Source organism: Rattus norvegicus, chromosome 1 (assembly GCF_021556685.1).
Source record: "Rattus norvegicus strain SHRSP/BbbUtx chromosome 1, alternate assembly SHRSP_T2T, whole genome shotgun sequence".
NCBI classification, from domain to species: Eukaryota; Metazoa; Chordata; class Mammalia; order Rodentia; family Muridae; genus Rattus; species Rattus norvegicus.
The window spans coordinates 184,760,863-184,778,967 of NC_141534.1; the positions used below are offsets into that span (position 1 = coordinate 184,760,863).

Below are 18,105 nucleotides of genomic sequence, written 5' to 3' on the forward strand. Positions count from 1 at the left end.
ATACAGAAGAATGCTTGCTTCCTGGTTCTTACACACATACCTATGAAAACATTTGGCTTATAGCGTAGGCATAATGATAATTTCGCATCAATATCTCATAACTGAAAAGGGTGTCACAGGAATACACTGTAAGTGAAGTTATTTAAAACTACGAAGTTGTTTCCTCCTGGGATTTTTGCACTCTATTCTTTTGAACAGAGGTGTGTGTCATGACCTTTGTGGATCTCTTCCAGTCACTATCCTTGACACCCAAGGCTTACATGGTCTTCCTATAGACCATATGGTACTGAGTCATACTGAGTTAGTATAAGATGCTTAGCATGGTCCAGTCTGTTACCAGGGGAGCCGCTGGGCTCCTCTCCTTAGTCCTTACTCCTGCACCGCCATCACATACTTGATATTCTCCCCATCAGTGTGGCCTTTAGCATTCATCCGGAGTCAGCTTCTCTGGCGGCCTCTAATCACTCTGATTTTCCCACTTGGTTTCTATTTTATGCCGCTGGAATCTGATTACATTGTTAAGTTCCTGCCTCTTTCTTGAGAGCTGGACAGAGTGTGAGTTTTAGCCTTTCAGAGTCCTCTCTCTGAAGAGACCCACATGGCTCTAGCCACATAACGTTATCTGTCCAACAGATGGAAATCAGCTGACATGCTTCTGAGAAGAGACGACCCCTCCTTTACACAATGGGGACAGTTTGATGGCCCAGAATGACAGTGTTAGGGTTCCTGGGGCACAGACTTGATCCTCAACTCAACTTTCTTCTTTCCATCTTTTTATCCTTCCTTCCTTCTTTCTTTTTGTCTTTCCTCCCTCCCCTCCCTTCTTTCTTCCTTTCTTCCTCCCCCTTCCCTCCTCTCTCTTTCTTTCTTTCTGTCCCATGGCTGGAACTTACCATCTTGAGTATGCCAGGCTGGGCACTCTACTATTGAACTATATGTATCTAGGTCTTTTTAAGAAATACCCTTGCTATGTATTCCAGACTGGTCTCAAACTGGTGGCTCTCTCCTAACTCAGTCTTCGGAGTGTGAGGACTATAGTGTGTTCCACCACACCCAGCAGCTTAACTACTTCTTAACAAGGACCTCCCTGAGTCAAGCTTCCTTGTGCACTAAGGCCAACTATCTGCTTGAAGAAATATTTTTTTATGATAGGATAGCCATTTCACTTGTATGATCTGATTTTCAAACACTGCCTTCCCTACTCCAGAACTAAAGCACCCACAACTCTTTGTATCTGCTATGAATATGTTCTGCTCTCTAACACCCTAAAAAGAAGTTACAAAGGGGGAGGGTTGTTTTTGGTTTTGTTTGTTTATCAGCATCAACACACACACACACACACACACACACACACACACACACACGCACGCACGCACACACACACACACACACACACACACGCACATGCACACACACATTATTGACATTTATTAACATCCTATTGGCGGTTCAGCTTCTTCTACTACCTCTGCCTTCACAGTGTGGCCTGGGAAACATGCCAAACATTCTAAGCCTCAAACAGAGTTAATGCATTCTTAACCAAGACCAAGGAACAAACGACTCAGAGCCCCCAACAACAGTGCTAGTATGTGGCGGGCCTTCAGCTCCACTGAACTACCACAGCATCCACTCTTCATCAGAATTCATTCGTTCATTCATTCACTCATTCAGCGACTGGCAAGAGACCCTGTGACTAGAGGCCAAAATGAGTGTTGAATGACTGAATGGCATTGGCTATGATAGGATGTCAGATGGGGAGCTGAATGACTTCCTGAGTTTTGATTGATGAAGTAGGTGGGGGATGAGTAGATAGATAGAAGGGGTAGATGGGTAAATGGAGTGTGTGTGTGTGTGTGTGTGTGTGTGTGTGTGTGTGTGTGTGTTTGAGAAACAGAGACCAAGGTAGAGACAGAGACAGAGAGAGACACACAGAGAGAGTATATGTATTGTACATATGAAATTGGTAGATAGGAGGATGAATACTTGGATAGATGAGTGGGTGGGTAGATGAATGAAATGGGAGGATAGATGGATGGATGGATGGATGGATGGAATCAATAGGTTTATGGACAAATGGGTATATGAAAGTTTATTGGTCATCTAGAGTCAATCCCTCATTAAATACAGAAATTCTTTCATAGCCCTTTTAAAAACCTCTAGACTCCTGCCTTCTTCCCTCCAGTAACTTACAAAGTATTTCATTAACAAATACCATCGTCAACTTTTCTTTCCAAGATCTTAATGTGATTGTGTAGTCTAAGTTAGTGGTTAAGGGCATGGTCTTTAAGACCCGCTTTGCAGCTTAGCTTAACTAATTAAAGCTGCATGACCTTGAACAAATCCCTTGGCCTCTGTAAGCCGAGGGTTTTCATCTGAAGAATGGAGGTAATAGCAACCTTGCTGGGTTGTCAGGACGATTAATGAAATAATGAGATCAAGGGCAGACCAGTGCTCCAAACAGGTATTGTTATTGGACAGAGCAGGAATGTCCACTCTTGAAGCTTTTGTTCTTCACAGAGCACCCGCTGTGCATTGAATTTTACCTGAGCATTGTGCATCTGGTGGTAAATAAGAAGGATAAAGTCCCTCATCTCTTGGACCTTATGCCTAGCAGAATGCTCAGATAATAAACAGGCAAACACATAAACAACTTCAGATGGTGTTAAATGATGTGCAGAAAATTGAAACAGGTAAAGTGAGAGATAGAGAGGGAAGATAATCTTTTATTGGACTTGGACTGGTGACAAGAAGATGTAGCTATCTAAGGTCCAGGGAGACAGTGTCCAGGAATCACTGGCAATACACCCCAAGATAAAGTAGTTTGCGCAGGTAAAAGGCAAGAAATTGAAGGGTGAGCTGGTCATGTGACTGCTCAGAGCAGAGGTCAGAGGAGGAGCTGTGTCAAGCTGAAAGCCCAACCCTGTGGTTTAGACATTACTCCTGTTGGTTTGGAGTGGGGGTGGGGTTGTTTGGTTTGGTTTGGTGGTTTTGTCATTCATAAAACTAGATGAATGATTTAAAGCATATAAGTTTCACTATGTAGCCTAGGTTGACCTAGAATTTGTGATCCTCCCGCCTCAGCCTGAATACTGAGATTATGGGTATGTGTCACCATTCTGGGCTTGGACATCCTTCATACTAATCTTGTCCTTTGGAAAGAGCCTACATCTAGCAGCCATTAAGTTTTCTGGTAGCCACCAACACACTCCCAGTCTCCAGCTGCTGAGGGGTCTGCATTCTCTGGAACCCCAGTTGACACTCTGGACACCTGAAACCACAAGCCCAGACCCTGCCAAGAGTAAAGTTAAACTACAGGAGATTAGATCAGTCTGGGAAATCCAGACAGCACCGAGTCGGTGTAACTTGTAACACAAGTAACTTGTAAACCTGGAGGGTGTTACTGGCCTTGTCCCTGGAGACAGGGATTTTTCTAAGGCTGATTTGGGGATAAAAGGTGTCTGGAACCATTTATCCAGGTGGATTGGGCATAGGGTTTGGCTCTCCAGAGGTGATAATGGTCCATGACAGAGGCAGATCTTCAGCCTGGGTGATTCCAGAGCTCAGCTGGGTCATTAGGATTTAGATAGTGGCAGCCTCAGAAGAGCTTCTCTCTGTTTTGATTTTCTTCTGGCAACTTCTTTCCAGACAGGAATGGAAAGTTCTTACCATCTTCTAGTTTGATGTGCAGCAAGAACTTCTTTATCTGTTAGCTCCAACAAAACTAAGGCATCGTCTCCTTGGCAAACTTCTTATTTGGCTCAAACATCCATCTGAATAGTGTTGCACAGAAAGAGTGCCAAGTTCTGGCCAGCCAGTCCTGGACTTCAGGCCACCTCTGGATTGATAACCAAGATGATGCTTCCCATATCTGTAGACTGAGCATTGACAAGAGAAGGAGCCACAGAAAGTGTAAGATCAAGGGCTGAGGAAATAGCTCAGTTGGTAAGGTGCTTACAGTGCAAGCAGAGAGACCCAAGGGCAGATCCTCAGCACCGATGTAACAAAGCCAGTCCTGCAATCCTTGTGTCAAGGAAGCAGAGACAAGAGGATCACTGTTGCTGGGATGAACCATCATGACCAAATCAACTTGTGGAGGAAAGGGTTTATCTGGCTTACACTTCCATATCACTGTTCATCATTGGAGGAAGTCAGGACAGAGACTCAAACAGGTCAAGAACCTGCAGTCAAGCACTGGTGAAGTACAGTAAGCACTGCTTACTGGCTTTCTCCTCATGGCTTCTCATCCTTCTTTCTTTTAGAACCCCAAGACAACTAGCCCAGGAATGGCACCACCCATAATAGGCTGGACCTTACCTTATCAATCACTAATTAAGAAAAAGCTCTACAGGCTTGCCTGCAGCCTGGTCCTCTGGATCATTTTCTTACCTGATATTCCTTCTTCTCAGATGACGGCAGCTTATGCCAAGTTGGCATAAACTAGGCAGCACATAGTTGGATGTATGTATCGGATGTATGTATCAGCTGTTTCAAACTCCCGTGGTATAAAGAGAGCGCCATAAGCACCACAGAGGCTCCTGGCACCTTGTATATGGACAGCATAGGGTCTAGGACTTGCTTGGTTCCACTGAATCAAGCTCCAGGACTCTATACAGATGCTATGTTCTGGTCCCAGGAAGTAGGAGACAGTTCCTACTTCCTAAAGTGCAAGCCATCCTCAAGCTCATCTCTACGGTCTTCTGGTTTTCCCCAGGCAAAGCCAACAAGAATGTCCAGTGGGATGAGGATGCTGTTGAGTACATGCCCCCCAACCCAGTCAGAATCGCCTTTGTCCTGGTGGTCCATGGCCGTGCCTCTCGACAGCTGCAGCGCATGTTTAAGGCCATCTACCACAAAGACCATTTCTACTATATCCATGTGGATAAGGTAAGGAGCTGCTATTCACATCCCTGTGCTGGGCTTCCTCTGCAGTCTGTCTATCCATCTCTGATCTTTCCTTTCATCTCACAAGTCCAGGCTGAAGTCTAGAGATGGAACAGCAGCATGTGATTCCTAAGTGGTCTGTGTTTGTGAGTGTGTTCGTGAGTGTGTGTGTGTGTGTGTCTGTGTGTGTGTGTGTGTGTGTGTGTATGTGAGTGTGTGTGTGCGTGTGTGTTTAGCTGTGGCGCTCAGCTTTCCCTATAGAAGAGCTTGGTTGTTTGCCTTTTTAATCTTCTTCAACACATGATAATTACCCATATTTATTGATTAAAATCTGATATGTTGCTGTATGTATACACAGTGAGCCCGTCGGTTCAGAAAATTAGCATATCCATAGCCTTAAATTCTTTTCATTTCTTTGTGCTCAGATCATTCCAGATCCTCCCATGGGCTTTTTTCACCAAGTTCTACATTACTGGTAGTGTTTGTCTTCCTCCTACATAACACAGATACACACACACACACACACACACACACACACACACACACACGAATTTCCTCTCAAAAATCTAACTGTGCTGTGTTTTTTTAAACCTCCTCCTCTCCCTGTGTTTTTTACACTCCCTCTCCAGTGTTTAGTGCACACTGCCTGCCCTCACAGATCTGTAAAGCCAGATATCCTAGGAGTGAGTGCACTTTTTCTAGAGAAGTCCAGGTAGTTGAAATATCCTTTTAGACCATATGCTAATCAGTTCTTCCCTTGCCTGACTGCAGCCACAGAAAACTGTCCATCAGTGGGCGTGCCTGTATGCCAATGAAACCTTATTACCAAAACCCACACTTGGCTTGCTGACCCAGGAGTCATCTTTTCCTAGAAGTTTCTGTTAATCTGTAGATGTCACAAGATATGTGCATGCCTAGACGCCTAGAGTGCCTAAGGTGGAGGTGTGAAGGTTGCTCTGAGGTCAAGTTCAGCCCCTTTCTTCTCAGAAAAGCACAGAATGTTCACCTACCAAATGCGAGGCCCAGTACCTTTAACACTAAATGAATCCAAAGAGGGAAAGGGGCTATTTTTATCCCCAAGATGTGTTTCTAGTCATTCTGTGAAACAGTAAGGGAAGAAAAGTGGTCCTGAACGACAGAACATCGAAACCCCGCCTCCTACCCACAAAGAGTCATCAAATTTAGATAGGCCCATGTTCTTGAGCTTGGTACCTTGAGATAACATGCAGCAGTCATCCGTTACCACGTAATGTTCTAGGTCCATCACCTCAAGCCCACTGGTTGACTAACTCTGCAGTGGGCTTAGGGAATAGGAACTTCAGTAGCCAGTGGTTGAATATTGGTATAGAAAGACGCTGCAGGTCAGCATGGCAACAGCCAGTTCCACTGTGATCAGACACATCAACCACAAGGGAGAGAGGTGGTTGGGATGTCTAGAGGCTGATGTCCTTTGAGCTGTTTACTGACCTCTTTTCTCCTTTTCTCTCCTTGGAAAAGCGTTCCAATTACCTGCATCGGCAAGTGCTCCAGTTCTCCAGGCAGTACGACAACGTCCGAGTCACTTCCTGGAGGATGGCCACCATTTGGGGCGGAGCCAGCCTCCTGTCCACTTACCTGCAGAGCATGCGGGATCTACTGGAGATGACTGACTGGCCCTGGGACTTCTTCATCAACCTCAGTGCTGCTGACTACCCCATCAGGTGAGGCAGTCACCCGCTCCAAGGCAGTCAGTTCCTGCTTCCCTCCCTCTTCCTGTAAAAACAGTGAGGAAACAGAAAAGCACAGGCAGCCGGCTTCCTTCCTGTCCAGTGGAGCATCCTGCCTCCTAGGATGTGCTGTGTTTTCTGTATGAGATCAGCCAGCATTGCATTCAGAAAGCGGAGGGCAGAAGTAGGAGCACATTGTATTCCTAATGAAAAGGGCCAGGAGAAGCCTTATGAATAATAGAAGAAGATGAAGTAGAGGATGCTGCCTTGGAAAGTGTTCCAAGGCAGAGGAGAGCTGGACAAGCCCTGAGGAGGGAACATACCTGGTGTGAGCAAGAGATGGTGGGCTTGGAAGTGCTGTAACAGATAGTGAGGGATGGAGTAATAAGACGCAAGGTCTGAGAGTAGTCCTAGGATATGTCATGGCACTGGTACTCCAAGCCAGATGTATGTTTTATGCAGAGGAAGGACAGATCTGACCTTGATGTTGAACTCAAAGGAGTCTACTAGAAAGGCAGTTGCTTATAACAGTCCAGCCAAGGTCACATATAGGAAGTGAGAAAGACCCTAGACCCCTCTAGAGCAAGATGTGTTGGCAATCAAGGATGGAGCAAGAACATTCTAGACCAAGCTTTGTAAGCTGTGAGCTATTGACATTTCTGCTGGCTAACTCTTTACTATGGGGCTTCCCCTTGACTATATCTTGGGTCTTTACCCACAAGCTCCTAATAGCATGTTCTGCCCACTTATATCCTTCTCACATAATATCCGAAGATATTGTCAAATGTCCCATGGGGGCCCAGATCACCTGCAGTTGAGAGTCACCACTTCTTTATATGAAAAAATATAATGGGCAAAATTATTAATTAAAAAATGAACATATTGCATCTGAGAAATCTAAAACTGGATGGAGTTTAGTGAGCAACAGCTTGAGGAAAGGTGACTCTATCTAGGCAAGAATAGAGTAAGGGGTTGTCTTCCAATAAAGGACTGAATTCATAAATTCCTCCAAAATGCTGTGTATAGCAAGTGCTGTGGGGGGAGGGGGGAATTCCTTGATCCTTTGTCCGGAACCCAGTAGTTAGGTGGCCAAACTGAAGTCCACTGTCATATAGTGAAGACATGACAAAGCAACGACTAGAACCATTTCCAAAGCAGATGTTCCTTCTGCTTGAAATTTACCTCTTGGAAAAATCAGGAGACTGGGCTATCTGTATAGTTGCAAGCTGCCTAGAAAATGCTGGAGAATGCAGGCCAGGTAGGCATACCCACAACTGCTGCCCCCTAGTTATGCTTTTCTGCATTGATTGTAGTCCCAACCGTGGTCACTTACCCAGAAGGATCAGGGTCCTAGAGGATGAAGGCTCAGACTCTCACCAGATTGCTGAGCATGGAAATCTAACATCAGTTAACCAAAGGAGCAGCAGACTTACAGGGACATAAATCCATCCATGTGACCCCAACAGGCAATAACAGACTCTAGCAGAGCACTAAGGATTCACAACGTACTTGGTGCACATCAACTACTGTCATCTAAGCTGCAACCGAGGTTGCGTTTTATCTTTGCAAGGGCCCCAGCTATCTTTCTCAGACCATGCGCTGAAGGTGTGCTCTTCATGGCTCCTTCAGCTTTATAACTCGGTGTTTGTCTCTGTGCCTGGCTTGCTCTTCCTCTGTCTCCCAGGTAATTGTCAGAGTGCCACCCACTGCCTCAGCTCTTCTGTGCACCCTGTCCTGTCAGCCTCATGGCTAGCGGCACCTCATGCTCCAGGCCCTGCTGTTTCCTCTTGCTGTTGTTTCTATGAAGTCGCCCCACACAAAAACATATGGATTTTGCAGATGAATGGTTTCATCCTGGGCAACTCTGATAGGTTTCACGTACCATCTGCTCTTCCATCTGTAGCTTCTAAAACGACTCCTTCCATCCCGGGAAGAATAAGAAAGTTAAGAGCATTCTCAAAGTAGGGTGGAAGTGCCCACTTTAGACATTTCCAAGAGGCTTTGGGAGCTTGGGGAGACTTCATGGACATAAACATCCTGAGGAATCCACTCTGAGCCCTCCCCCACCCCACCACCAGCATTACTGGGAGTGCAGACTCTCTTCTTAGATAACAAAGACTCGCTGGCTTACAAAGCCATAGACATATTAGCTCCTGGACACAGGTAGCCCTGTGAGTTGGTGCATACTACTTCAATTGTGTACACCTCAATTTTCTACCTTAAAATTGAGCACGATAGCAGTGCTTCTTGTAAGAAGCTATAGGAGGAGGAAAATGAAAAATGGTCCCACAGAGGCATCACACAGAGCCTGATGCATAGCAAGTGCTGAGTAAATGCAGGCTGGTCACAGCGCTGGTCACAGCAGTGGGGTGATGTGTGCTTCACAGGCAGGACTTCACACTCCCCCTCCCTTCAAAATATTTCCCCTTTCCCTTTGATGGAGTGAAAAGCCAAGTGATTATTTCTTGACTCTCTTCCCTTCCCAAGGTGTGAAAAGCAGAGTGAGTCTGTGAACAGCGTTTCAAGAGAAAACAAGACATAATTTGTGTGTAAAGGAGATTCATGTGTGCGGGTAATAGACAAGCTAAGATTCTTTGCCTTCCTACCCTGCTGTTGATGTGGTACTGCCCTGTGAAGACTCTGGTTGAAACTAGTTAAATGCCCACTACATAGTTAGACATGAATGTTCCCAAGTTCTACTTCCCACCAAAAGGCATACTAACTGCATTTTTCATGTCTACCTAACAAGGAATTAAATCATACCCAGCATCCTTTTAACTGGCCACAGGTATGTAGTGATGAGGCCATGAATATTTCTCCTATACAGAGACATCCATCATTAGGACTTTTGCTTTAGCAAAAAGTAGAGAGATAAATATGTTCACAGCCCCTCTCAGGGTTTGTATACTGTCTATGGGATGTGTGTGTGTGTGTGTGTGTGTGTGTGTGTGTGTGTGTGTGTGTGTAACAGAAGCTGTAGCCTAAGGCAAACAGTGTTGGCACATTTCAAGCCAACAGGATCTGCCTTTTCTGCCACTCAGGGACACAGTGCCATAAAAGCATAACACCTGGGACCCACTGTGTAGACACATAAGTTATGTTAACCACAGACTCAAACCTGTGTCTTGAAAGAGTGCCAGTGTTAGGGACCATACATTTGAATAAACTAGAAAGTGCCAGTAGATGAGACAGGAAGCAGGTAGTCAAGCCTTTCTACAATCTCCCCAAACCAGGTTTATATGAGACCTAACATGGAAACATTCCCACATACCTAGTAAGTTCCAGAACCTCTGTGGGGACTGTAACACATATTTTGATTCTCATCCTATAAAAGAAAGGTGTATAAGAAACCAGTAGCTTTACTGGAAGTCAAAGCCTTGTGAAGAACAGTGGTTTAACAGGCCTACAGTGAGTCAAAGATTTGCCAAGACCTGAAGCAGAGCTGAGGTGCCTGAGGCACCCAGAGTCTGTGCTCAGTCACTCCTATGCCATCATCCCTTCTATCCTTCATTGGCTCTTGGGTGTCGCGCGCCTAATGTCCCGCCAGTAAGAACGACGCGCAGCAACAGGATTCTTCTGCGAACAAGCCTTTACTGTGTTACAGCTCTTCTTAGTGTTACAGCTCTCTTAGTGTTACAGCTCTCTTGAACAGGGACCCCGAGCAGCAAAATCGCTCGGCTTATATAGACAACAGTATGCTAATTATCTCTCAGGGATTGGTGGGGCTTGGATCACCCCACTACTTGTCCTCCAGGGATTGGCGGAGAATGAATCACCTCATTAGCATATTAACGGTCAACTAACACCTGGTGCATAAACCGCACATGTGCAGTACCGCTGTTCACCACTAGAGGGAGCCCTAGCAAGGGGACAAGCCTGCACATGCGCAGTAAGTCGTTTATATCCAGACAAGGCTGGATGTCGGCGCCATCTTTGTTTCGCCGCACCGCTCTCTACAATTGGGGATGGAAGAAGTCATGTGACTGACACCAAGTGGTAGCCACAAACATGAGTGCACAGTGCTTTGCAGGTGCCAACCTTCCAATGATGCTGTGGGCAAGGTGTATTTCCAGTGAAATTCTTGCTTGCCCCTGATTCTCTGCTGAATAGGAGAGCTCTCTCCAGCAGTTCTGGTTGCCTGGGGCAGATTCAGAGTTATAAATAGAAATCAGAGACTTGGGCTTGAAATCCAGGCTTCCTTTATCTTCTTCCTCGTTGTCTTACTGCTCAACAACCTCTTGTGACAGCAGTTCAGGGGTGTCTTGGGGAAGGAAGAATTCAAGCCAGCCTGGTGAGGCCAGTGGAGAGAACCTTTATACCCATGAACGAATTGAGCAGATGGGCCTCCTTCTAACAAACACAGTGGCTTCATAGGTCTACTGTCAATTGAAGCCTTGATAAGACCACGTCAAGGTCTTGTGATCTGCTTTGAGTGGATCTGTAGGTCAAACAGAGAATCCAGCAGAACAGGGCTTCGTGTTCACTTGTTAATCTGTAGGTACCTTGGTGTCCACACTGGGAAACTTTAGGGAAAGAGCTCTTATGTCCATCTGGAGATATAGTGCTGGTAGCTATGGGAAAAGAGATGAAAAGGCCCACACGGAGGTGGGAAGACCATGGAGAAAGCCAGTGCTTCTGATGCTCCAGAACCATGTCAACAGAACTGCTCTCAACCTCCAGGCAGAGGCAAGCATCCAGAAGATAGCCATAAGAGCTTCCAGAATCCATGCAGCCATTTAGCCTCTCAGTTAATATAGCCAGGCAGCCACCTTCTGCTTGGGGAACTAGAGCCCCGCACCTGTGCAGGCAGCCTCCTTCAGGAGACTCTCAGAGCATTTCAGTGCCTGGACAAGAATTTGGCAGAGCAGGTTCACGAGAGTTGCCTGTGAGCCAGAGAAGTCATAGCCTATAGTTTGGAGCAGAATGGGGGTTGGATAGATATGTCTTCTCTTAATTTCCTCATCTGTCTTATAATTGTGATGAAGTATGTATAAGTTGAAACTTAACTATCTCTGCCATGAGGATGCAGATGAGTGGCACTGAGTGTGTTCATGTTGGGCTATCATCGTACCCCAAGGACTGTCTTGACCTAGTAACCCCATCACCCACCACCGCCAGGTCTAGTCCTTGGCAACCACGACTGATCCATCTCTATGTGTTTGCTAACTCTGTAGACCTTGTGTGAGTAGGATCATGCAATGCTTGGCTTCTAAATGTATTATTTCACTTAGTAGAATGTTCTCAAGGTTCAGCTGTGTGTGGTTGTGCCATAACGGCCATCCTTTTAAAAGCTGAACAATGTTTTCTGTATGATTGCATATGGAATGAGTCTAACTTGCAGCTGTTTTGAATAATGTTGTCATCGGCATTGATGTAGAGTTATCTCCTCAGGACCCTGTCTCTGTTTCTTAACTGAGTTTGTATATTGCTAAATTTCAACCTTGGTCTTTTTGAGTAGCAACTGTAATGTTGTCCCTAATGGCTGCATCATTTTGCATTCCCACAGCACTGTATGAAAGTTCTGGATTCTTTGCATTCTCTTCAACACTGTTTGATTTGTTTATGTAAAGTAACTCTCCTAAGGAGTTTAACATCTCTCTTGTCCTTCTTAAACACATAAGCCCTTGAAACAAAAGCCTAAGAACCCTTAGACTGTGGATATACCTGTTTATAGACTAGTTAGGCAGTGATCTCCTAACAAGAGCTTGCAACCCATTCTTTTGATGGTGGTGGTGGTGGTGGTGGTGGTGGTGGTGGTGGTGGTGGTGGTGGGTAAGTATTAATACACATGCGCCATGGCATGCATTTAGCAATCAGAGGACAGCCTCTTGTCTGTCCTCATCTTCCATTTTGTTTGATACAGAGTCTCCTTTTCACTATTACAGACTCCAGGCAGCCTGGCTCATGAGCTTCAGGGGATTCTCCTTTCCTCCTCTCTTATCTCACCACAGGAGTGCTGAGATTACACACACTCATGACTGTCTTTCTTTATGTGAGTTCTAGGCACCCAAACTCAGCTCCCTTTATACGTGCATGGCAAGTGTTCTACCCACTGAGTCATTCCCCCAGTCCTCAAGTGATCCTTCTAGAATATCACCTCAGCCCACATCTGTCTAACTTCAGATCTCCCCATTTTTCTGAATGGTTTCTGTTCTGATCACAGACAGATGGAAACTTGTGTTTCCTTCCTAGTGCTGCTGCCCCCAGCACCTACCCACATGGCCTAACAGTAACCTAACAGCTACTCTCACACACATCCTCACTACTGAGGCCCTCCAAATCAGACTCTCATCAACTCAACCCCAGAGACCTGCAGGGGACCACAAGCTAAACCAAGCCCAGAGGGACCAGAGCTTCTGGCAATCCTTTTACCAGGTACCTCCCCAGGTTGAGGCCCTGGGGCTTGGGAGGCCCTCTCTCTGCAGGGCTTAACCAGCATGGAAAGATACTCAGTAAGGGAAACCCGGGTTATGAGTGATTCTCAGAAACTCAGGGCTCTGCTTTGGACCTATTGATTACAGATTCTCTATGCATAAGAATCTCTGCCCATTTAAATCTCTGCATATGGCTGTAATACAAGGCGGAGGGCTGAAAGCCACTGTCAGGAGATGGGGGCAGAGATATTCATCACTGAATTTCAGAAAGCTTGCCAGCAAGCATATGGATCACGGCTTAATCCCCAGAACCTGTGTAAATGATGGCGCGTGCTCTGTAATATCAGTGCTGAGGAGGCAAACACATGTAGATGGGTTCACTGGATAGCCAGCTTAGCCCAATCCTTGAGTTGCAGGCTAATAAGAGATCCTGTCACAAAACACAAGGTGAACAACTTCTGGCCTACAACACCTGAAACTGCTCTCGTGTACACACACACACACACACACACACACACACACACACACACACACACACACACACACACCACACACACACACACACACACACACACCGAAGTCTTATTTTAGGGTGCCAGCTTGGGTCTTTGAGTGGGACCTGTGCTGTTTCAGCGTCTGAACCACTTTTGTCTGTGAGTGCTCAGAAATGCACACCCTCTTTCCTGAGACCCTGAAGCCCCAGGGACAAAAACATCCAACAAAATCTCCTCCCAGATAATGTGTGATCTGAAAGGGTGCACCTGCTCAGGCTGCTGCTGCTGCTGCAGGGACTGGGATAGCGAGCCTTGCTGGTAATTATGCCGTTAACAGCCTTGTTTGCATCTAGTAGCAAAATAAACATATCTCTAGGCCTGTTATTTTTCCAGCCAACAGCTCACACCACCATCACCACCCTCGCCTTTGCAGAAATGTCATTTGTTTTCCTCCTGCCTGATGCTCAAGCTGTATTTTAGATCAGATAGCTCTTGGGCCTTCTTGAAACTAAGACACCCTCCCCACCCCAGAGAGCCCATTATCTACTAGACAAAAGGGTGGGGGGCAGCTGGAGCAGCTGGAGTTCTCAGGCCTCCCTTGAGAGTCAGAGGGAAAACATTCAGGTTCCTCTGGAAGCCACAAGTAGTCACTTGGGTTTTGGACATCATCTTAGTCCGTGTAAATAAGGATGGAGATTTCTGGAGGGATGGAGAGCATGCACTGCAGCGGTGGGAACGTGGGAACATTGTAGAACAAAGGGCAGGAAATGAATTGGAGTTTGCCTGAGGAGTGTTGCCAGCATGCTGCAGTTTCCTCCTGACTCACTAGCTTTTGGAGGGCCAGGAGGACTGCGCAGGCTCCTGAGAGAGAAATGGAGCTACTTTCTATTACAGTTCTTCTTTAAAAAAATCAGATGCTGGAGAGGAAGGATCTGATGGCTCATTCTTGAGTGGTATCAAGTCTACTCTCTGGCCTACGACATAGCCCAGTTGGTTCCTCCATACAAAGGGTGTTCTTTGAGAGTCTATTGGAATCCAGGCAAGATGGTAACCCAGGATCCTCTGATAACACATTGGGGGGGGGGGACAGAAATACACCCTAACATATCATCTGAAGCTGTGGACCGCATGATGCCACACAAAAACTGAAATGTGCCTCATGGGACAAAGCAACTAACTTCTAAATTTTATTTTAACATGAAGGTTAGCAGGGACCTCAGAATCCTTATGTTTGTTTCACGGAGTGAAACTCCACTAGACAGTATTAATTATTTGCTTTTATAATGCCAAAAAAGGAGTAAGCTAATGTCTCATAGTTAAAAAAGATAAATGTGCTACAACCGTCTCCTGATGGTCTCACCAGACCTCAGGTCTATGGTACGCTAAAATTTTTAAAGGTATTAAGTCCCGGTTTCTGCCTCCTTGAACCTCAAGGGTCTCCATCTTTTTGAGTGCATCTCTCTATGTGCTTGTAGATGGGACATTCTTAGAGGAGTGTCCTGGCTATTCCTCTGTGGTCACAGGCAGAAATCGTATGCATGCAAGGATGCTCTAAGTACATGCTTGGGACTTGAATGGTGGCCCATGGCGCAGGCAAACAGCACCGTGGTGTCTGTTATTCCTCTTGTCTGTTCCTGACACCTGTGAACAGGTAGAAGTTCATTTCAAGGGCAACCTAGATAGATAGCATCTCTTAAAATGTCAAGTGGAACAGGGATTTGTGTTTGCTGCTTTTTATATTGATGATGGAAGAGATTTGGAGGAGTTCAGGGCCTACTGGGCAGAGTTATATTACAACCGTTAGATGAATAAATGTAAAATGTGGGTTTTTACATCTTTATTATGTGTGCTTCCTCCCTTGGTGACATCCTGCATCATGGCTCTGCATGCTGAGTAACCTGTCAGGGCCTTAAAAGTAGATGCCCAGCAGAAGCCCTGGAGATCTGCCCTTCTCCCATAGACAATCGCAATTGATGACATTCCTTGGAGCTTACTGGGCATATGTTGGGCCAAGTATTTGTCAGGTCTGACCCATGGTCACTCTTGAAAGAGCCTCTGGAGGTAGATGCCGCCCCAGCATCTCTTTATACAGGTGATCAAACTGTAGTTGTGAAGTAAGAGAATCTTTCGGGATCTCAAAACTCAGGCATCAGGACTAGGATTCAGTGCTGCTTCTATCCCTGGGAAAAAGAAGGACCTGAGTCCTTCCCAAGCAGATCCTGTCACTCTTTAAAAAAATCATTGTCGTCGTCGTCATCATCATCATCATCATCATCATCATCATCATCATCATCATCACTGTGTAAGTGTGTGTGTGTGTGTGGTGTGTGTGTGTGTGAGAGAGAGACAGAGGGACAGAGAGATAGAGACAGAGAGACAGAGAGACAGAGACAGAGAGATAGAGAGACAGAGAGATAATATTGTAGAGGTTAGAGGACAACTTCAGAAGACTATTCTAGACTGTTCTCTTTCTACCTTGGGTTGTAGAGGTCAAACTCAAACTACTGGGCTTTTCTGGCAAGCACCTTCACCAGCTGAACCATCTCACTGGTCCTAGATCCTCTCACGCTTACTTCATAGCTCTGACCTGAAGCCCCGCATCGTTCCTCCCCATCCTAGTCCCTGCTGGATGAGAACTGAGGAGAGCGTTTCACACAGCAGAGCTCAAGAGCCAACCAGCTGATCCTTTCTACCATGTCCTTCCTGCTCCCCGTGTGGTCACACAGAAAGGGCACTGAGAGTCACTGCATCCATTTGACTTGTACAAGGACCACAGTCCAGCAGGGGTTGCAGCAGGGGCTCAGTGAACTGCAGAAGTAAGGGTGCGCTGCACAGCTAACCTGACCTGCCACTGTGTTACAGAAGCAGATGACACTCAGAGCCCTAATCCATGCCTCCACAACCTGCATAGGGACTTCAGTGAGTACATTTGCCCTAGCGTAAACCTAGGGACCAGCTGTCCTGTATCAACCGGTCTCAGCCGTCGTGACCCTCTGTAATCCTGCCTGCTGTGGCTTAGACTCTGCAGATTCTGTCCTTAAGTGCCTAACTGTGGTAATCCATGGGATTTCCATGAATTTAAACATGAGTCTAATTTAGGCACAATTAAGAAGGAATGGTTGCATCGTTTCTGATATGCATGATCATCCCTGTGCAATAATAATAATAATAATAATAATAATAATAATAATAATAATAATAATAAACATACTGACATTTTTTACACTATCAACTGCTCTACTGGGGCAGAAAAGAAACCATGTGACCTCAGCCTCCTCCATGTTAGAAAATGTTCTCCATGTGTTGAACCGCTGTTTCTCGATTTGGAGATGAGGCTTGGCTGGAGGTCATTAAGGTTCGCTAAGCTAAATGAGGATAGGGTCCAGGTTCTACAGAAATAGACACCAAAGCACCATCTTTGTTTCTCTCTTCCTTGAGAGAAACCAGCAAGAAAGTGGCCATCTGCAACCTGTGGAGAGGGCCTACACTGGGAATCAAATTCATTGGCGCATTTGTTTTGGATTTACAGCTTCCAGAATGACGGGGAAAGTGTCTGCTGTTTACACTTCCCAGTCTGTACAACATGGGCTAATACACCATTGCACACCCATATCAGCTCTCCAGGCCTCTATGTACCTCATTAAAATGGCAATCTCTGTCTTGGGCCTATGTGACCACAGGTCATATCCTTTTCCTCATCTACATGTGGAGGGGCTTGGAGTGTTACCCTTATGTGACTCGTGAACACAAATCTATGGGGGGCTGCGGCTAGAGACAGCAGCCTGATGTCCAGGAGCAGACAAAGCTATCATCCCTTTAGGGTCTCCAGGGCTTCTAGCCTTAGCTCAACCAAAGACCAGGCTACCTCTCATGTTCCACTGCCCCCACAGACCATACCAGCCAGCATTTCTATGGAGGAAGGTGAAATATAATGTCAGCACTGGTGTTCTGTTTCTCTACCCAGAAGTAAAAACTATGCCCAAGAGCTGCTGCCCATCTCTGGGCCTTGCCTCCTCCCTCGGAGGCGTCTCCTTGGCCCTCTTTAATTGTGCTCATCACTCAATGCTCCTTGGCAAATCCTGCCAGGGGCGCAAACACTGCCACCCTGTTCTCAATTATGGTCCTTGTGCTGCTAGAATCTGGTCTAAGGCCAGACAATTTTTGATTACAGAGTCAATCTTTGTTTAAAAGTTGGCCACCCTGGGGAAGTTTCTAACAAGTTCTTTTTAAGCAATGAATTTTCTGGACACCTATACCTAAAGAGTTCCATTAACTCAGATCACTTTCAAAGGTATGTAGAAGCATCGGGCAGCCTGGGCAATGTCCTGGATGAGAAATGTGGATGCATGCAAGACCAAGAAGTGTAACTTCATCTTGATTGAGCTTGCAGGAGTCAGTCTTCTCTCATGACTGTACTGAATACTGGCATCTATCCCTAAGAGTCCTAAATATTTCTTGGTCCCTCTTAACTGTTTATCCATACATCAAGAGAGGAACTTCATTGTTTCTGTGTATGAGACAAGGGGTGGTGAGAACATTCCCACCTGCTGATAGCCCAGATCAGACTTCGATCCTTCCCTGTGGTTAACACCAAGCCTCAGAACCCACAAGATGCTTGTGGTTTGCAAAGACCTGCAGCAGGGTGAGATT

The 18,105-nt window shown here is 45.9% G+C and overlaps 1 protein-coding gene across 2 annotated transcripts in view; it reads left to right on the top strand.

Moving 5' to 3' along the window:
* Positions 1-18,105, top strand: part of Xylt1 (xylosyltransferase 1) — a 286,510-nt gene that overhangs the window by 206,412 nt on the left and 61,993 nt on the right. For both annotated transcript variants that reach the window (XM_087586867.1, NM_022295.3), the window contains 2 exon segments: positions 4,712-4,884; positions 6,379-6,581. In XM_087586867.1, the coding sequence (XP_087442993.1) occupies positions 4,712-4,884; positions 6,379-6,581 (376 nt within the window).